Source organism: Lipophrys pholis (genome assembly GCF_963383615.2).
Source record: "Lipophrys pholis genome assembly, chromosome: 18".
Taxonomy (NCBI): Eukaryota; Metazoa; Chordata; class Actinopteri; order Blenniiformes; family Blenniidae; genus Lipophrys; species Lipophrys pholis.
In genome coordinates, this window is record NC_137646.1 from 11,447,268 (window position 1) to 11,468,857 (window position 21,590).

The window sequence follows — 21,590 nt, forward strand, 5'->3', positions numbered from 1 at the left end:
TGTATGTGTGAAACCTGTTGGTGGAAGAAAGAAAGAAACGAGACGCAGATGTTTTTTCTTCCGGTATTATTTATTGAAAACCCAGCAGTCGCCATTTACACGTGTCCTGTCTGCACAGGTGAGCGAGGGGGGGGAGGCGGGGCATGTGGTCAATACGCCTGCTGTCACTCAGAAAAGAAGGACAAAGACAAAAAGAAAAACGAAGACACTTGGATATGCTACAGAATGAGACCGTGGAGCGGTGGTGGTTTAGCGTTTTTATCACTCAGAGTGTGGAGAAGGAGAAGAAGGAGTTAGGAGGATGTGTGGATGTGGTTTCTCCTCGTACTTGTTTCGTGTGGTGTAGCTGCTCGCCGCGCCGCGTGGCGTCCTCATCGTTTCTTTGGGGGTTGGGCTGTGCGGGGAGGAGTGACGGGCCGCCCAGCGTTCATCCCTCCATACTGGTACTTTGCTTTCTTCTCAGACGGCTTCAGGATCTGAAGGAGGGACGCCACATGTCAGACTAACGAGACCGGCTGGAACAGCGCCACTCTTTCTCTTTCTACTGATCAATACTACGATCATTGAGTATTAGTTGGGTGGTGGGGGGGGTGTCCGGGTGTATGGTACCTGGAAGGAGCACATCAGCGTTTCGTCCACGCTCATCATGCCACCAGCGTTGTCGAACTCCCCGCAGTAGTTTGGAGCAGAGAACAGGGTCACCAGCTGCCGCTTGGCAAAGAACTCATACCCATCCTCCACCACCTGGGGGCGCCACATACACACACACACACAGCAGATGGTGAGGGGCTGCAGCTGGATTGGGACACCCCTGGAGGAGGGTGGGAGGTCCTGGTCCTACCTGGTGGGCTCTGCAGATCAGGTCCAGGTCGTGGCGGTTCAGGAACTTGCTGACCACGTCGGCGCCGAAGGTGAAGGACACGCCGCGGTCGTTCTCCCCCCAACCCTGAACGTCTTTGTCTGGGTCCGACCACAGCAGGTCACACAGGAGGCCTGGGGGGGGGGGGGGGGGGGGGGGGGGGGGTTAACACAGACACACACACATGAAAAAGAGAAATAGAGACGCATACACATGTACACAGACCATAAGAGGATCGGAGAGTGATCGCTGCCTTTTAAGGACACAGAGCAGCAGGTTTCTCTCTCACACACACACACACGTTGGTGATTGGACCTACCTGTGTCGGGAACGTCTGTGGGTCTCATGATGCGTCTGATCTGCTCCATGGACTGCAGGTCTGGAGAGAGGCCTGACACACACACACACACACACACACACACACACACACACACACACACACACACACACACACACACACACACACACACACACACACACACACACACACACACACACACACACACACACACACACACACACACACACACACACAGTGGGTAAATCTCTCCACACAGGTGGGATTAACTTGCTTTGACCTATTCAATCTGTATCAAAATACTATAACTCTTCATAAATTGCCCTCGTTTATTATTATTTTTTGCCTGGTGAAGCTACTTATTTATCAAAACATGCCATTTGTGGCCACTAGGTGTCACTGTATGACTACAGAAAGCAGAACAAATAGTTCAGAGAAACTGGAGAAAAGGAAAGAAATAAAGCACTTTTCCTGACTATAAGTTGCACTGGTGCAACTTATAGTCAGGAAAATACGTTAAATCCTTATTTTATTGTGGGTCTTTTTTTCAATGTTGCTCTTGAGATAAAGATCAGACCAATGGCCTCGGATAACCTCGGGAAAGACATTTTTAAACAAAATACCTCCGTGGCAGCAGAAGATCTTCTCGTCCACGATGGCGGCGATGGGAAGGCAGTTGAAGCAGTCAGTAAACGTCTTCCACAGTTTGATGTTGAACCTGCGTTTACCTGCAACGGGGAGGAGGGGGGGGGGGCGTTAGCGTTAGCATGCTATGTACAGCTAAAGAGACACGCCTGCTACACCTCAGCTCAATGATACAAGTCTGTTAATAAATAGAATTTAAAGTTTTTGCCTGTCCTACCAATAAGTGTTAAATGTGCTCCGTTTTAATGCTAATACTAACTAGCCAGCTTAGGCTAATTAGGCTCGCAAAACAGAACAAAAAGACTTTTGTAAATGGCTTTATTTTCACTAATAGTTCAAATGTTTTAAACAAAGATGGAAATATTAGCAACGTTAGCGATTTAGCCAACTACTGTCATGTAATTAGGACAAAACTCCTTTCCCAGAGTTTCTCGTCCAGCTGTGCGGCATCTGAGCTCACACTCGTCGTAGAAGCCGTAGATGCGGTTGATGGAGGCACACTCGTGGTTGCCCCGGAGCAGGAAGAAGTTCTCGGGGTATTTGATCTTGTAGGCCAGCAGCAGGCAGATGGTCTCCAGCGACTGCTTCCCTCGGTCCACGTAGTCGCCCAGGAACAGGTAGTTGGCCTCGGGGGGGAAGCCGCCGTACTCGAAGAGCCTCAGCAGGTCTGTGTACTGTCCGTGGATGTCACCTAAACAAGGGACAGGAACCGGTGAGGGCGTTGTTTCCGCCTCCTGGACGGCGCTCATGCAGATGCGGGTACTGACCACAGATCTTGAGAGGAGCCTCCAGCTCCAGGAGGATGGGCTGACTGAGGAAGATCTCGCGGGACTTGATGCAGAGGCCGCGCACCTCCGCCTCCGTCATCTGGACGATCTTCCCTGGACGACATCCTCGCACTGGTGGGAGGAGAAGGAGAGGTGGGGTGAGGACGGAGCTTCACATTTCACTTTAAAGGGGTCAAATCATACAACTTTTCAACACTTTCACATGGTCTCATTGGTCCAAAAACGTATTTAAACTTTATTGTCTCAAATCCTACTTTTAATTGATTTTCCTCTATTTGAATATTGGATCATAGGACCTGCATTCAGAATCTGCTGTGTCTGTGTGAGCTGGACTGGCTCCGCCCACACATGCCCATCTTGGGAAAAGGAGGAAGTACTTCCTCTCGTGGCGCCATGTGCCAGAGCAGAGCTGCCTAATTGTGGGAGGAGTCAAAGGGAGGACCCACCTTGATTGGGATTGGCTAAACCCCCAATGACACTATATAGGGTTTGAGTTCTGATTGGCTGGTTGGAGCAACACACTTTTTAAAAACTGAAACAAGCCAGAGAGAGCGAGGACAGACTCTCTTTACTTCTGGGACGTCACTCCAGGTATGGATACGATTATTACTGTTTGAAAACCTTTACAAAGTGAATTTTGTACAATATGACCCCTTTAGAGGTTTGCGTTTATACAACATTTCAAATGAATGCACTCAAAACGTGACATTTTTCTTCCCAAGGAGACGATGCTTTTGCCCAGTCACTGTAACCCTCACTGAATAGCTCGACTTGGTAAATGAGCAAAAGCAGTCCTGTGCTAAAAGATTCAAACACCATTTCTCAGAGGTAGAGTAACAAACGTAGAAGTTAAACTACAGTAAATACAAATGTAAAGGACAAATTCTCTTGAAAAATAAAGATCTGCAGTTAGGCCCAGTTCAGACGACATTTCAATTTCTCTTTTCGTTTCAGAAAAGTGTCTTGTTTACACAGCAAGGTTCTTAAAATGACGTCTATCCACATGGAAAATTATGTAGTTTTCATGTTGGGCCACTAGTGGGTACTGTTGGTTGGTTTTGTAATGAAACCACACACACAGCAGAGAAAAATACGCTATAAACATGAACAATGGCGAGTACACGAGTCATGATGCTCTGGAGGCCGCCATTGTTGTTATTGTTCATCTTCACATGTGCAGAATATCTATTTACTTGGGCCGCATGACCACTGGAAATGTTTCCGCCACCTACATGATGACGGGGTAAGAGTGTTTTGCTCCAAGCAAAAACCTTTGAAGTATAAAAGAAATGGACAGTTTCTAAGATAAAGTGTCTTTTTCCGTTTTTCTTCAAACACCTTTGAATAGTTGGCTCTGTTAACGGATCTTAATATCTCCTTTTATGTGGTAGTTTTATCTTCTGGGGTGTTTCGTCTCTGTTGGTCGTCGTGTAAATCTCTGTCAGGACGAGTTTCTCCGTCAACTGGAGACTAAATATGGGAGGCAGAGTTTAGTCAACACACGGAGGATGGAAATAGCCCATGTGGGCTTTGTTGATGTTGTCGGGAGTGGGTTTTTTTTTGGAGACAGTCGCTGTTGTGTAACGGAGAAACAGTTCATGGTTACATTACCGGAGGTTCTCGGACTCTCGACGGTGCTTTCAGATCAGAAATGCGAATAAATCAAGTATTGACATTAACAGGCTCCAACAGGGTTTGAATAGTAATCAGATTAGTCATGTGCCTTTCAAATACAATACATACTGTACGTGACAAAGCAGAAAATAAACACGTTAATCCGCGAGCATACCTGTCTGGATTTGTAGCTCGACAGTCTGAACCAGGTGGTCAACATAGCCACTGTGCAGAGGTTTTACTGACAGTGTGTCTTAGAAACGGAGGTCAAACCTGTTTAGTGTTGACAGATATTCATCCTGGTCTAAAAATATAAAATACAGCTTTAGAAGTTCGGCCATGCTTCAAGTGATAAGTTTTGGACACATGAAAGATTAACCAAAATATTAAAAATTTGATTATTCACAAACTATCAAATGATTCGACAAAAATGTCACATTAAGGTTCATTAACAGAATTAAAATTGTCATTTTTTTCAGTTTACCTCAACCGTGATCCATTAGATACGTAAACTACTAGATTAGATACTTGTTTACACGAGTTTAAAGGAGACATATCATGCTTTTAAATCCTTCCTTTTTACATATAAATCATACAGTTGTGGTCTATACAACGCGAAACTGCAATGCTTGGGTCTGAATTCCTCATTATTAGAGCTCCACAGGCCCCTTTTCAACCCCTTTTCTGATGCGCTTCTGAGAGCAACTCGTTTTGGGGCGGTCTCTTCAAATGCAAATGAGACACTTCATACCCCTCCTCCTCTCCAGGTTGCAGAGGTCACACTCGGTTCAACGTCACCCTGTTCGGCCATCTTTGTAGTTTGATAGAACAGATACAATTATCTAGCGGCGCAGAAACTTTATATTCACACATTATTTACAAAATGTCAACAACGGAAGATTTGTCCATCCAGCCATACATGTTGGAGCCAGAGTCGGACCCGGCGGAGCGAGATGAAAATGACGATGATGCACCTGGAGAACAACGTCTTCATATGGATGTAACGCAATGGTGTGTTACTATATTTACACTAACTTCTCCATCCATGCCCACTACTACAATACTGCCTGTATTACAACGACTATTTAACACAGAAGTTACATTCTAATCTAAAACGAGCACACAGCGCTAACATATGAAGACGGTGCAACTGCTAATGCTAACAAAACAATGACAGGGACGTCTTATCATCACACTTTTTAGCGTTATATACAGCTTACCGAAGTGCTCTGTTCGTCGTCTCCATAGATAGAAGGAACTGACCGCTCAATCAGACCAAGTCTTTCGGCAAATCCTTCTTTATACTGGCGGAGGTTGCTGAAGCAGTCGTCCTTAAAGTGCTTCGCGCACACAAAAATGACCTTACCCACAGATGTGGGTACATTTCTGTGAAAAATAAAACTCAACCAGGCACTTGGAAAAGGTTCTGATGCTGGGAGACGGTGTAACGAAGCTTGTGGGTTACTACATCCAACAACCGAACATTTCGACTTATCCTCTCGTAACTTCGGTTGGACTACAAAATCGCAGCGAGAAACAAAAATGGCGGATTGCTCGAAACGTCGATGTCCTAATTTGGCAGTTCCGCTGAGAATACTGTGACGTCATTGTTCAAAAAACGTAATAGAGAATAGAAAAATCGAAACCGATCGCAAAATATGACCAAAACAGAATATAAAGATATCAACGGAGCACCTGAAGAGACTACTTTGAACTTTTCTGTACTTCTAAACACTCTAAATATACACCAAAATGCATTTAAGGGCTAAAAAAGTGGATTTAGCATGATATGTCCCCTTTAAGTGAGAAGCGAAAACTTTCATAGTGTTCTGGGTGTCTGGTTATACGACAACGATGTTCTGAACCACTGAAAACAAAACTTTTTCCGTGTAAAAGACAAGTTTTCACCCACTAGGGGCCTGGCATGCTAACTGACACCATTTTCAGTGTTTCTGCCGGTTCAGTAGAAACAGACATTATTTTCAAAACATCGCCGTGTAAACGCGAAGCGTTTCTGAAACGAAAGTGCAAAAAGGATGAGTCGAGTGGATCTTGTGGCGTTATCTTGTCAGGCAGCACATTATCAAACTGCTGGTGTCTACAGTGCACCAAGGAAAAACTAAACATTCACAATCAGACAAGTATCTCCATTCTCCCAAATGTTGAGGAAGTGGATCTGCAGCGCTGCAGGATGGAAAAACCACACGAGCGTTTCAGAGCAGCCGAAGACGTCTGCTGGAAATCCTCGCCAGCCTTTTAATGCTCCGCGCCACATGACCTGGAGGACTTCTGTCAGCCTTTAATCATGAAAAGGAGACGGGTGTGAGAGATCTGCGCACGTCTGAAGGTATTTGACGTCCCAACGACACTCCCTGGTACGTGGCACCTGAAAGGAGGGGGGACCGCAGCCAACAGTGAAGTAAACAACAACAAAACCATAAACTGAGTGCAGAGTCAACGGGATTTCACACCATGAAGCTCAGAGCGGCCATGACGCCTTTACACCTCTGTGCTGGTCAGCTGAATGACGGAGGGTGGGGGGTGGGGGTCACACACACACACACACACACACACACACACACACACACACACACACACACACACACACACACACACACACACACACACACACACACACACACACACACACACACACACACACACACACACACACACACACACACACACACACACACACACACACACACACACACACACACACACACACACACACACACACACACACACACACACACACACACACACACACACACACAGTGACCTTGACTTCAGGTGGTATCCCAGCATCCTTTTAGCCTGTCGCCACTGCAGCGTCACCAGTCATTACACAGAAAAAAGACGGTGGGGGGTGGCGGGGGTTTACCCTTTACATCGTATCGCCAGAGCAACGCGGCACCACCAACTTCCCACCTTTTGGCAAGTCAGAGTGTAGTCTGCAGCACGCTGAAGGACTTCCCCACTGCTCGCCGTGGCGTGCACACTAACATCTCACACGCACATTCTAATAACTAAAGCCTCAGAGGTCACTGCAAGGCATCTGATTGGCTGGTTTCTTCCTGCTGCAACATTAGAAAATGTTCGCTCTTCTTCTTCTGTCCTAATTTGGTCGGGCGCTGGAGTGCCTGAGCCTCCGAGTTGCTCGCTCTACAAGTCTCTTCTTCCCACACGTCGCCTCTATTCATCTTCAACTTGAGGTCTCGGAGGAGCTCTGCGTACAGAAAACTTTCTCCTTTCACCTCCAGGACATGTGTGGACTCCAGCTGAGCTTTTCGTCCTGCTAAAATTAAAGCTATGGAAGGATCATCAATAATCGAAGGGGCACCCCAACCCGAGAAAAACCTGAGGATTCCCGCGTTGGGAAATATGATCGTCACGATTTGAGGTACTTCTGGTAAATTATGCAGCCAAGCAGACAAAATTGCAACTAAACTCAAAACATTTTGCCTTGGAAAGTGTTTCATGAAGAGCGTCACACCCTCAATCTGTCAGTTCACTTTCATTCCAATTTGATAAAATATCTTTAGAATATGGCCACTAAGAGTGAAAGCTGGCTTATGTAGCACTGTATCTTTAAATTCCAGGAACTTGCTGAAAATGCAACTGAAAAATCCAGTTTTAGAAGAAAAGAGTTGAGAAATATCTCTAAATATCTGAAATAGAGCATAAGTCATTCCGATTTATGGAAGTTTGTCCAAATGTTTGTACTTATGAGGATAGACCCTTCATATCTCCTGAACGCATGAGCTTTCATCCACAAGCAGTTGATGACGTTACAAAGAGATGATGTGAGCTGCAGAATCACGCTCCGCTGACTCGCCTCAGTTACTCAGTACCTGTTTTGATCTCTCCTGGCAGCCGACACATGAATTCAGCAGGTATTTGGGTGGACCCGAGGTGATTGTGTTGAAACAACGTGACACGTCGTGTGAACGCACGCTCAGACGGTGACGGAGTGAAACTAGAAACCAGGAGGCACAAACGCTGGTTCCTCCTGCTTGTAAACCTTCTTGAGGGTCGACTTATTTTCTGCTCTTTTAACAAAACGGCACGTGGAGGAGTCGGGGACGGATAACGCTGCTTCGGGAAGGTTTCTCCATATATGGCCGCCGCTGCGTGGTGGATGGAGGAGGGTGGCATGAGAAGCACACGAGTCCAACTGGGCTGAGCCCAGCACCCAGCTTAAAAATCTGTGACAGTTGTTAACATCATACATGTTACGCCACATGTGACTATACAGCAGTATAATGACTCGACTGGAGTTCGTTCCAACTTTGATATTTAGCAGAAAATCTTTCAGAGGGATTCACAGCTCCATCTGACCAAGATAACTTTTTCAAAACAGCTAAAAATGGCTGAAGATGGTTACATTAGCTTAAATGGCAAAAAAAAAAAAACCTGCTAAAAACAACAGATAATATAGCAAAAACACACAAATGGCTAAAAATAATTACATTAGCTAAATCAGCTGAAAATGTTGAAAACGGCTAAGAACAAGTTGAAAATGGCTAAATCTGCTAAAACCAATAGCTAATATGGCAAAAAATGGTTACATTGGCTAAAACAGCTAAAGTAGCTAAAAATGACAAACACTTGAAAATAAACGGTTATAAATGGCTAAATGGCTACATTCGCTGAAAGAACTTAACATGAAAAAGGCTAAAAATGGCAAAACAGCGACACAGCTAAAATGGTTACATTAGCTAGAACCGCTGAAAATGCCAAAAAAAAGCTGAAAATGGCTAAACAGTTAAATGGTTACATTACTGAAAACAGCTAAAATGGCTAAAAGCGCAAAAAACCCTAAAATGTCATCTAAAATGACGTCAGTAAAAACTGGCTAAAACAAAGCAAAAAATAGCAAAAACAGCTAAAATGTTCCACACCTACAATTAGTGCCTGAATAAAAAATATGGCACACTGTAAATCCATGAAAGAATAACATCTATTAAAAGACAAACTGGAAGTCTTCGAGCATATTTAGAAACCATTTGATGATTTTATAAGAACTGATGATATAAAAGAGCTTCGAAAAGAGGAAAATGACACTCAAAACCCAAAGCAACGCTAAATACTGGAGCGAAGCTGAAGGCATGTTTACAATTAATCTTATTTGTCTATTGTTAATATTCTTTGTTAGGCTGTCAATGTATTTATTTCTCATTGCTTTTTTTGTTATTATTTAGCATTTTTACACCATACTCAAGACAATGATGTACACTATATTTATATTATCTTCGACTGGAAGACAGGCTAGGAGAGATAAGTTGGTTTTATGTGTGGGAGAGGGGTGGGATGAGTGGGTTGTTTATTTGTTCAAGAAAAAAAAAGCACAACAAATGATTTTATCAATATGAATGCTGAAAACAACCTCAGCTAAAATGCCATAAATCACTAATGGCTGACAAGGGTAAAACGAACACAACCGCTAAAAGCTTAAGACGCTTTAAACAACTGAAACTATTCAACAGCTCATATGACTAAAACATATAAACCCAATAAAATCACTAAAAGGTTTGAAAGTTGATTAAAGTCCTTAAATTGAACATAAGCGACAGATTAAGTAAATAAACATGTTTATAATGAGCAGCCATCTTCATGTTGAAGGTCAAACGTGAATATTTTGTGTATAAACTTGTGTTTCCGTCCTGCGTGTGCACACCTGTGGTCTCACTCATCGTTACCGCTGGTCATCATGTGAGGTTTTGTCTCTGCCGAGGATTTAAAGCAGCCATGACTCGGCACCAGTGAAGCTGCTCAGTCAGACCTTTTTTAGCCATCCTCCTCCATTCTGTGCTCCCGGGCGGCGGGCCAACATCCTCCCCCCTCTCCTCCCCCGTCTCCCACACATTGCTCATGGAAAACAGTGACCCCTCAGTGAAGGGAAAGCACTGAGTAACTGCAGCCACTTCTGCGCGGGGGCTTTTTGTCCGTCTTTAAGTGCCACGGGTGAATGGCCGTCTTTGTGGACCTCAGGGAGCGGGGTGAAAGCGAGAGGAGGGCTGGGGTTTATCGGAGAGCCTCGGGGTGAGCTCTCGGTGCCACGTTTGGTGCCAGGGGGCGAGCGCTCCCCGCCACACAGCCTCCACCATTGTTGTCCCCACAACAGAGCTCCACGCCAGCGAGCTGGGCGCAGAAAAACAAGCTGACGTCAAGAGCTTCAGCCGGTTAGAAAGATCCCACCAATTAAGAAAACGCCACTGCTACGCATAATTCTGCAATAATGACATTACCACTGATATACCAATGGCTTTAAATCACTTTTAAGAGGCCTTGTTTACACAACGTTTCAAATGAAAACCCATCAGTCTTACTTTTTCATTCCAAAAATGTTTCACCTTTAGATGCCAATGGTTTGAAAGCAATGTTGGTTTACATTGTTGTTATTGTCCGTCTACTTGCACATGTGCAGAAGAACTATTTACCACTGCCCTGGTGTGCATGCGCAGTAGCAGTGTTTCAAAAAAGTTATGTTTCCTGCCGTTTCCATGGAGAAAGAGTGGGATCATTTTCAAAAGGTTGCGGTTTTCTCCCTTTTTCCATGGAGACGAGGGCATTTCCCCCGTTTCCATGGAGACGGAGTGGGAGGGTTTTCAAAACGTAGCGTTTTCCTCAGTTTACATGGAGATGGAATGTTTTCAAAACGTTGTGTGCGAAACCAGTCCAGCGGCCAGTTGTACTATTTGCTTCGCCACAGTCCCGAGAGGTGGAGCACCAGAGCTTCGTTTAACACAACTAATTTGATACAACATCTAAAAAGTAAACATGCGGCGGAGTACGCTCAGTTTACGACAACAACTAAAGAAAAAGCCGCACTGAAGCAGCAAACTCTCGACTTTAAAAAAAAAAAAAAAGATTAAGTACCCACTGGGGAGCGATATGGCGAAAAAAATAACCCTGAAGGTTACTCTAGTTTGAATGGAGAGTGGGATATTCTGAATAAGTTTTTGAGAGAACTATGTTCAGACTACTTTTGTCAAACAGTTTTTACCACTTTGAAGTGGAATTAAGTGTTTATAATTCACATTAAAATGTAAATGTTTTGTGACAATTCAAGTCAAACCTCTCATACTGCTTTAAGTGAAACTGAAATTGAATACACAAAGAAGTTACATTGTAGCCTAAGAGCATTTATGTTTAAGATTTATTTATTTTTATTATTGTATTTGCACTTTTTTAAGGACTTATTTTCAACTCAACCTGTCAAAGACTCTTTGAAGTGGAATTGGGTTCTTCTGATTGGTTTAACTGAATACTGTTTATGTTTAATACTGTTTTCTTTATAGTTTATATGTTAGTCAAACTGATTCACTGGGTTTCATTTTTTTATTTGCCACAAAATCCAGGTGAAGTTGTTTATGTTAACATAAATAAGAGATACAAGACTGCAGAGCGTAATTGGTTTTTTTTTGTTGTTGTTATGACTGAATAAGGTTTAAATAAGTTCTTAAGTCATTCTGAGAAGAATTTTGATTCAATAAGTGAATTTTACAATGATTTCTAGCTAAACAAACTTCTACCAATAGTGCTTTTAGCTTCAGACATCTTAGTTGCTCCAAAATAGCATTGCAATAGCAGTGTAAGTATCGGATCGGGAAAGTATCGGTATCGGCCGATACTCAATTCTGAAAAATCGGAACGGTATCGGGGGCCAAAAAGTGTGATCAGGACATCCCTAATTATGACCATAAGAGCCATTTTGCCACTTTCCTGGTAATACAAATTGGTGAAACAACTTTAAAGTGCAAAATGAGAACAATTCAAAGGTTAAATATGAAGTGTTTCCTTTCAGTATAAAAACTGAATCTTAAGTTCATCAAGTTTCAGAAATACAACTTATAACATTTCAAAGATTTGTCATTTTCAATGGCTGAATATCCGACCTGACTGCCTCCTGTGTGAAAGCAAAACATCTTATTAATTATTAAATAGACTCACAAACTGAGGTCAAACCATCACATTCCAGTAAATCTGACATTACTTAGATTTGCTTTCAGGCAAACTTCTTGTTGGATAAGTTAGTTATCATAACATTTGAAGGTGTCCATTTTTGTTATACTGAAATTGGGCTTCAAGAACTTCCAGATATGTGCGATGGTTGTACCTCAATGCTTCCTGGGTGGCCACAAAACAACACGCCCAGACCTCAAACGTTTTTCCATTCATTCAGCTTTAGAAATTCCTGAAAGAAAACTCTAAACCAAACAGACTAAAGTGAACTCTGCTGTTAGACGCCGTGACAATTAAAGGATATTTGGCCATAACAATTTGAATTCCACCCAAGTTTTAATGTCATACAATCTAATCCCTTTGGATGGTTTCTGGAGCTTACAGAAATGGCGACAAATACAGTCACTAGTGCCGTTCGATTGGGAAATAAAGACATTCTGGACATTTTCCAAACGCAGAGTTGGGAGATTCTGTGTGCGTGTCGACAGGAACCCAGCAAATAGGTTTCCATGGTCTCTCTGCCTGGCTGCTGCACAGTGTGCCATATTAAAGCCTTCTGAGCCACCTGAGCTGGCAGGCTGCACACAGGGCCGGTTGTGGCTGGATCCAGTGGTAAAAACTAATGAGGAGAAAAGACGGAGGCACTGGGGGGAAACAACAAAACACAAGGCAGTCTCAGTAAACTGCTAAAGTGCTAAAGTGCAGGCTTGCAGAGGCACCCTGCTGCTTCTGCTGCACCACCTCCACGAAGGAAAACGCAACGTCGGCTCAAAACCGAGATTTCACTGTAAAATCAGCTGTTCTCCCTGTAGCCACTGTGCAGATTTTGTACATCACACCCCTGTGATCGCACACCTCACCACCCACTATCCATCTTTGTTATCAACTTCTCCTCCAGCCGACGTGAACTGATGCTACCAGATTCACAGGCATTCAGACAACAGCAGGATGTAAACAGTCAAGTTCCTTGCAGCAGTTCCTCGTACAGGTTCACGTCCAAAGCGAGTTTCCCTTTATGCAGATGATGGTATAGTGAGAGTACATTTTGTAGGAAAAGCACTGGTACATTAAAGGAGACATATCATGCTTTTAAATCCTTCCTTTTTACATATAAATCATACAGTTGTGGTCTATATAAAGCGGAACTGCAATGCTTGGGTCTGAATTCCTCATTATTAGAGCTCCACAGGCCCCTTTTCAACCCCTTTTCTGATGTGCTTCTGAGAGCAACTCGTTTTGGGGCGGTCTCTTCAAATGCAAATGAGACACTTCATACCCCGCCTCCTCTCCAGGTTGCAGAGGTGACACTCGGTTCAACTCCACCCTGTTCGGCCATCTTTGTAGTTTGATAGAACAGATACAATTATCTAGCGGCGCAGAAACTTTATATTCACACATTATTTACAAAATGTCAACAACGGAAGATTTGTCCATCCAGCCATACATGTTGGAGCCAGAGTCGGACCCGGCGGAGCGAGATGAAAATGACGATGATGCAGAACAACGTCTTCATATGGATGTAACGCAATGGTGTGTTACTATATTTACACTAACTTCTCCATCCATGCCCACTACTACAATACTGCCTGTATTACAACGACTATTTAACACAGAAGTTACATTATAATCTAAAACGAGCACACAGTGCTAACATATGAAGACGATGCAACTGCTAATGCTAACAAAACAATGACAGGGACGTCTTATCATCACACTTTTTAGCGTTATATACAGCTTACCGAAGTGCTCTGTTCGTCGTCTCCATAGATAGAAGGAACTGACCGCTCAATCAGACCAAGTCTTTCGGCAAATCCTTCTTTATACTGGCGGAGGTTGCTGAAGCAGTCGTCCTTAAAGTGCTTCGCGCACACAAAAATGACCTTACCCACAGATGTGGGTACATTTCTGTGAAAAATAAAACTCAACCAGGCACTTCGAAAAGGTTCTGATGCTGGGAGACGGTGTAACGAAGCTTGTGGGTTACTACATCCAACAACCGAACATTTCCACTTATCCTCTCGTAACTTCGGCATCCTTGAGGTTGGACTACAAAATCGCAGCGAGAAACAAAAATGGCGGATTGCTCGAAGTGTCGATGTCCTAATTTGGCAGTTCCGCCGGGAATACTGTGACGTAATAGTTCAAAAAACGTAATAGAGAATAGAAAAATCGAAACGGATCGCAAAATATGACCAAAACAGAATATAAAGATATCAACGGAGCACCTGAAGAGACTACTTTGAACTTTTCTGTACTTCTAAACACTCTAAATATACAACAACATGCATTTAAGGGCTAAAAAAGTGGATTTAGCATGATATGTCCCCTTTAAAGGCGAGTGGCCAGCTGAAATCCTTCAATCTCTGTAAGCGTAATGTGCACATTCACTCCCAAGGAAGCTGCGCCAATTGTAATTGGTTTAATCAGCCAATCCAGTTCAGCGTGTAAGCTAGATCCTCGGTTCTCTACCCAGAGACTAGATTCAGATCTGCCAAATATCACAAGGGGACTCAAAATGTTGTTTCACATGATCTACAATTGACAACCTTGAAAGTACACAAGACAATGACAAGACACTGAAGGTTGATAAGGCTATTGGTGCTTGGAGCCTCTGAAAAGGCAACTTTTTGAAAATGGCTCCCATGGTGGAACTTTTCAAAAACGCTCCAACTCCTACATGTTAACAGGGTAAAACTTAATTATTCTGAAATGATTGCACTGTGACGCCCACTACGATTGTAGTAAATAGTTCTTCTGCACATGCTCAGTAGTTGGACAATAACAACAATGGGTGTCTTGACTTCCAGTCCATATTCTCCCGGGACTTGTTGGTTTTGTAGTTGACAGTCACAGCGATAGCAATCCTTTTTCGTCATTGGTCCATTCGGACGTCCGTGTTCTCCCATTGTTAATATTTATATTGTTCTCTGCACGCATGTGTGGTTTCATTACAAAAACAAACAACAGCGCCAACTCGTGGTCTGGCATGCTAACTACATCGTTTTCAGTGTTTCTGCTGTTTCCATGTGTACAGACATTGTTTTCAAAAGGTTGACATGCAAATGCGAAGCTTTTCTAGAAAAGGCAAAAATTATGCATTTTCACTTAAAATGTTGCCACATAAATAAGGCCTCAATTATTTCAATGACTTCCAGCTCTTTTATAGTGTTCCAATTCATGAAAATTTTATATTACGAACTCAAAAAGTGCCTCTATGGCTTTTTACCATTTTTAGCCTTCTCATGCTGCCATAACTTGGAAAACCACAACTCCAGTTTTCAAAAAAAAAAAAAAAAAAAAAAGTGGCTTCTTACTTAGTACACACTAGCCAATCAGAATCCTGGAAACAACAACAATGAATTATGACGAATTCCTTCCTGGTCCTTTAGTGATAATGGAATGCAGGTTGTTTGTTTGGACTGATAGGGAACTGGTCCTCTTTCTAAATGTGGCGTTGGAGTACAAAACAATCCAAAAGCGTTCGCACAAAGTACTGCTTCAGCAGCATCCACTGTCACCACAGTAACCACACTGTAAACACAATGTCGACAAGCAAAAATAAAGACAGACTTTTTCCAAATCTCCGCTTTGGCCAGACTTTTCAGTGGCTTGCAGCTTTGTTTACGTGTAAACAAAAGGCCCACACGCATTGAAATATCAGAGTTTTTCTAGATGTAAAGGGGCCCTTATTAGTCAGGAGCGCTGAATCAACCAACCCCAACCGAGTGCGAGTCTTCATGGGTAGAACGGAGCAAGCCAAGGTATGTATTGACTAATTGCTATGGTGGGACGACACGGTCACGCTTCCTGTATCTGACAAACGTGCATTGGGAATCACGTGGGAGTGAATATTACAGTATGAAGTGGTTAAAAAAAGAGAAGAGTCCTGTTTTACTGTCTTTCTGTTTTTACCCGCTCTCCGGTGTGTGTGTCACCTAAAGGGTAGGTTCATTCCGAGCAGGGACAGCTGTGCCTGTTGACATTTAATACAAGCCCTCAATAGAGTGCTGAGGACTGGCACTCACTGAGAAAGTGAGGCCGGCGACTTTTGGAGCAGTGACGGAGGTCCAGTCCTGCAGAGGAGAGGGAACGACTCTTGATACGTCTGCATGAAAGCCGCAGATTTAACCTGCGTCAGTGGGCAAAGTGAGGCAGTGAGGGGAAGTCTGTGAGGGGTCTTTTATCTCCGAAAGGTCAAGTCTTAAAATAAAATGACTAACTGATCTACGGAGAGAGGATCAGAGCGTTTGGATTTGTAATCCTGCCCGTGTGCGGCCCAAATCTGTCACCTGGAGTTTGAGTAGTAGTTTTTGACCGAGGAGAGGCTGCCTGCCTGCCTGTGAACCCCGTCCTGACCGCTTGCTGTGAGCGCCGTACTGCTTTCACCACGACTGCCAGAGGGACAAATTCAGGCGGAGCACAGCATCGTTATGGGAAATATGGCAGATCATTTACTGAAAAGAAGCAACTGTAAACCAATCATATCAAACAACGTGCTGGCATTTGTTTGTTTTTTTTTGTTTTTTTTAAATAAACCCAGATAATACAGTAATTTTGAGTAAAATCAACGAGTTTTTCTAGAAGGTTTACAACAACATAATACAATTGTACTCATGACTTTGCAGAACTTGTGCCTTTTGTATTGACCACAGAGACTTTTTAGTTTAAAGTCACATTTCAATTTTGACTTTTGGTGGGGATACTTGGGGTATGACTGATTTTAGAGGAGCTCATGTATAAAGCACAATAATACTACTAAAACACGGGAAGATCATTCGAGCTGTCAAAACAAAGCAACCCCAAAACTGATGGATGGTTGGATCCAATCACAGCTCACATCTGGAAGCCTTCATGATCAGAATCTTCAGGTTTCCTATTGACCGACGCAGAGGAAACTCAGGCCAGCTCACACACACACACACACACACACACACACACACACACACACACACACACACACACACACACACACACACACACACACACACACACACACACACACACACACACACACACACACACACACACACACACACACACACACACACACACACACACACACACACACACACACACACACACACACACACACACACACACACACACACACACACACACACACACACACACACACACAAACAAGCACCGTTACGTCACCGGGTCCGATCAGTCCGGATGGATGGCTTCTTCTGACGTGCTGCTCCACACTGTTTGCATTCGCTCCGTATAAATCTCGAGTGTTTGTTCGCGCTTCTGAATGCACTGAGAGACTGATTCTGTCTCCTGGAGACAACGGCTCTCTTGTACGTTCAGCCCATAGCTCGTACTGCTAACAGAGCCATCATGGTGAGTAACAACACACAACAATGTGGGAGCGACAGCTGAGCTTTCTTTGGAGGGTCAAAAGGTTTCATGGCTCTCCAACGTCCAAGTTGGGGTGCAAGGTGAACTACGCAGTTTCACTCACAGACATACGAGTAGACATCTCGTCGAGTCCCGCAAAGGTTTGAACCCATAAGACGATTGAAGGAATTGAAGAGTGATCGAGAAAGAGGTGATGACCATGCGAACTTACGCTACGATTTGGGTGTCCGTTAGTAAAAACTAAGACATTACGCCATTTCCAGTGGATTGTTGTGTAAAAAGCAATAAGTTGCTCTTGGAAATACTTGAAAAAACATTGATTAGTCAATGATTACTTTGCTGCCACATTCTACAACAGGTGGAAGTAATGGATTCCATCCGTCACAGAAGAGAGATGCTAAAAATATCTCCAAGAATCCGATTCAAGAAATAAAAGTACTTTCCTTTCAAGTTTTAACTTGTTGATCACTAATTTTACAGAAAGCGACTGTAATCTAAACACGTGTCTGTACGAACCGTCACCCTCAAACCAATCATATTGGGTCTTGGGTATTGTACAGGGTACCGATTGGACGATCTGATTGAGGCTCTCCCAATTCTGCTGGCATACCAGCATTTTCATCAAAACTTTTTAGCTGTTCATCCATCAAACAAACAGAAAAAACAAGTACAATCCTTCCCACTCTCAATGAAACGTGTTTCTTTTTAGAGATAGGTTTCCAAGTAGGGTGGTTGGCAACTCTAAATTTAAGTAAGATAATACGTTGTTTTTTTATTTCATATCTAATGTTAGGAAACCTCATGCAGGTTGCAGACCTGTTCTTGCTTCTCTATGTGCCACTTCTACAAGTTTGTCCTTTTGAGAGAATTCTTAAGAGCTTTTTGCACATCGAGCTGTCTCGATCTGCACTTTGGGGCGAGGTTAACACATAAATGTGGTAAATTTGCATAGTTTTGAAATGCTTACACGGCAGAAACAAACAAAAAGAACTGGATTATCTCCCAGGCCCGAGGCTTGCGTAAACACGTAGAAAAAAACCCCCAAAAAAAAAAAAACCCCAAACTGAGGACTTCCTAAACCAAAGCCCATTAGTAAACCTAATACTTTTACATTATTTGAAGGTGAAGCGAGAATAAATACAAAATAATCCAAACTGAAAACGGCTCGCAGTATGTGGGCGCTTGTGTTGAAGTTTTCGGCTGATTTAAATAATCTGTTTAAGCTTTTTATTCTTCAGAAATTACAACTTTTAGTGGACATATGCATCAGCAGCAACCGCCCACTTCAGTGTATTTTGGACTCGAGTTAGTTTTTTGTTTTTTTTAAGGAATCAACATCTCTACAGCCACAACTTTATAGCTACTTTACCTAAACTTGCTGATTGACTCCTAAAAGCAAATTCACGACCATGCTTGAGTGTCTTTTGGTGTGAGATAATGTTGATTTAGTGTGGGAAAAAGAGAGAAAAAAGAGGCGGTGGTGGAGTGAAGGTTTGCCTGAGACGACCGACGGGACCGGTCCGGTTCACCGGGGCTAAGCTGGCAGGAGAAGCGGCCCTTTCCGCTTTAAAACACAGCCACTGCAACCACGGCAAAACGGCGCACACAAGGACACCCTGCGAGGACAGATAAAGCTGCGGACTCACCCTCTAAAAGCCGGGAAATCAGCGAGTCCACGTCCAACTCCCCCTCCGCCATTTCTGTAAAGAAGAGCTGTGTATCGGCCCGCCGCAGTGTGGAGCTGGCAGGACAGGCGCCGCCTCGCAGCACCCGAACGCACCACAGCCTCCTCCCAGTCACCGGCACGCCGTCCGGAACCATTATGGCGCGTTCAAGAGCCCCGGGAAGGAGGCTTTTTACCGCTCCCGTCTTCTTGTACGAGATAATCCTAAATTATAATTATTTTTGTCAGAGTATTACATTATATGCATTATGTTGTGCGAACTTTTTCTTTTCGTTTTGTTTATTCATCAATTTCTATCAAGTTTTTAAAGCTTTTTCTGTTTTCTCTTTAAGTTTATTCTTCTTCATTGTTTCCCCTTTTTGGACGTTGGATGACAAAATCACATTTCGTTATGACTGCAAGCTTGTCATTTTAAGTTTGTTTTAAATGTTTTGATCCAAGAAAAACAACGTTTTCAATGAGAAATGAACGTTATCTGCTCAATCTTAAGTATTTCAAACCCATTTTCAGACACCAATGCAAACAACAAATTCCCCACAATCTTTTGAAATTAGCATATATTTCACAAAACAAATTAAAAACCATTTCTATGATCGAATACCACAATTTAAAGATTTTAATCTGGGGCACGGTGAAACCAATTTGCGACTGGAGAATTCTATTTCTGAGTGTACCTGAATGCATCAGGGACAACAGGTTGTTTGATTATTTTTTTAATTACATGAACTTTGATATCAATATGATCCTTTGAAATTAATATTAAACAGACTTGAAAATCTACGTTCACAACGATTTGTATGTTTGCAAATATCAAGACTTTGTGTTTTACATGTGAGGCTGCATACTGCCAGAAAACCTCCATTTATTCTCCTCTGGCGCCCCCTGCTGGCCATAAAGTGTCAGAATTGTTCAAAGATTTTAGTGAATGAAAGGATCATTTTCAGTTTAACATATAAAATGCTAAAAGATGAATGATCACTAAAGCATCTGACGGGCTCTATGCAGCTTCCACAAGACTATAAGGGAATCAACCTCATTTCAATCTTATCTTAATCCAGTTTGCACAGCAGAAACTCTTTGGAAATACTTTTAGCACTCTTCATTGCAACAGCAAAACTGGTTTACACAGTTGATAAAACAATAACAAATTGCTAAACGTGTAAAAAGCACTAAGACAGTGATGTGTGAGTGTGTGAGTGTGTTGACAGGAGAAAGTCCTGGGAGAGCTTTTCCTCCAAATTATGACTAAAGCCACAAGTTATGTTGTTTGCCTCTCCCACTCACAACTTCTTTCTCTCTTCTTTTCAAGTGCGTCATCTGGGTATTTCCGCGCAGATGCGTGGGAGGAGAAGTTTCTGTGCACAGGAAGAGACGAGAGACCGAGAGCAGCTCTGTCAATTCAGCCTGTGGGACAACAGGAAGGGACTTCACCTCCCTTCAAAATGAGAGCATGCAACAGTCACTGGCAGGAAGACGCTCTATTTTGTGGATCTTAGCTGAAGATAAATCAGTGAATCGTAGGAAGATGCTCTATAATCTAGATTATCTAAGGTTACATCAGTTAGTGGAGCAAGATGCTCTGTAACTAACTCACTGTTGACAAAGACTCGTATTAATGACACTCATAGCAGGAGGTCTTTAATGTTGCCTTGAGGAGAAAGTCGTCAGGTCAGGGTTAATGACTCATTTCTCCAGTCGGCGGGGGTTTAGCGAAATTAGTAACCGCTATGAAGATCGCTGAGGCTAATGCTATTGTAACTTCAAGAGGATTACTGTCACAGGAGTTACTGCTCAGGAATAATTGGTTGTTTCCTCCAGTCAACAAGAGGTTACTCAAATAATAACCGTTTTAGCAACAGCTTTTGGCTAACGCTAAAGATTAGGGGACGTAAACTGTTGTAATTCAGCCTGAAGCAAACACATTTAATTGAACTTCTGAAATACAAGGAACAACATCTGAAAACCCCCTTTAGTCCAGTCCGTAAACATCCCATTTGACCACGCCCCCTTTAACCACACTATTTATTAAAGCCTATTAACTGGCCCACTTTAAACCACGCCCTCTTCTCTATATTACCCCCCCCCAACTCAGAACACCAGTCATCCTTGGTATTTGGTATTGGTATTTATAAATAGTGTGATTTTGTACTTGTCTGTGATTGGTCTATTTCTGATATTTTTATACTGATTTATTCCCAGTTTAATGTATTTGTGTTAAGTTTTTGTGATTTTCTGGGGGGGGACTTCTTTGTCTGTAATAAAGATGATGATGATGATGATGATTAGTCCATAAGGTATTTATGTTTTTCAAAGACCTGCTGCTATTCCATCTATGTATGTATACAAGATGCTTCTAATCTGTTGTTTCCA

The 21,590-nt window shown here is 43.0% G+C and overlaps 1 protein-coding gene across 2 annotated transcripts; it reads right to left on the bottom strand.

Moving 5' to 3' along the window:
- Positions 1-45: 45 nt before the first annotated feature.
- Positions 46-19,354, bottom strand: LOC308124007 (serine/threonine-protein phosphatase PP1-beta catalytic subunit). Of its 2 annotated transcripts, XM_080486773.1 has the most exons (9): positions 19,183-19,286; positions 2,570-2,701; positions 2,263-2,493; positions 1,781-1,885; positions 1,179-1,250; positions 842-993; positions 610-744; positions 329-476; positions 61-161 (listed from the first exon to the last, which is right to left on the bottom strand). In XM_080486773.1, exons 1-8 carry the CDS (start codon positions 19,232-19,234, stop codon positions 372-374), a joined length of 984 nt encoding a protein of 327 aa, XP_080342899.1. In that variant the 5' UTR covers positions 19,235-19,286; the 3' UTR covers positions 61-161; positions 329-371. The 2 variants fall into 2 exon arrangements, with proteins under 2 accessions (XP_080342898.1, XP_080342899.1); XM_080486772.1 differs by having other exon boundaries at positions 46-476; positions 19,183-19,354.
- Between the last annotated feature and the right edge of the window lie 2,236 nt (positions 19,355-21,590).

Excerpts from the sequence above, each read along its gene's own strand:
- LOC308124007 (XM_080486772.1), bottom strand. The coding sequence starts at position 19,234 with ATGGCGGAGGGGGAGTTGGACGTGGACTCGCTGATTTCCCGGCTTTTA. Across the intron at positions 1,251-1,780 it reads GATCTTCTGCTGCCACGGAG|GCCTCTCTCCAGACCTGCAG; the intron begins GTATTTTGTTTA and ends TGTGTGTGTCAG. Across the intron at positions 477-609 it reads CGCTGATGTGCTCCTTCCAG|ATCCTGAAGCCGTCTGAGAA; the intron begins GTACCATACACC and ends TCCCTCCTTCAG.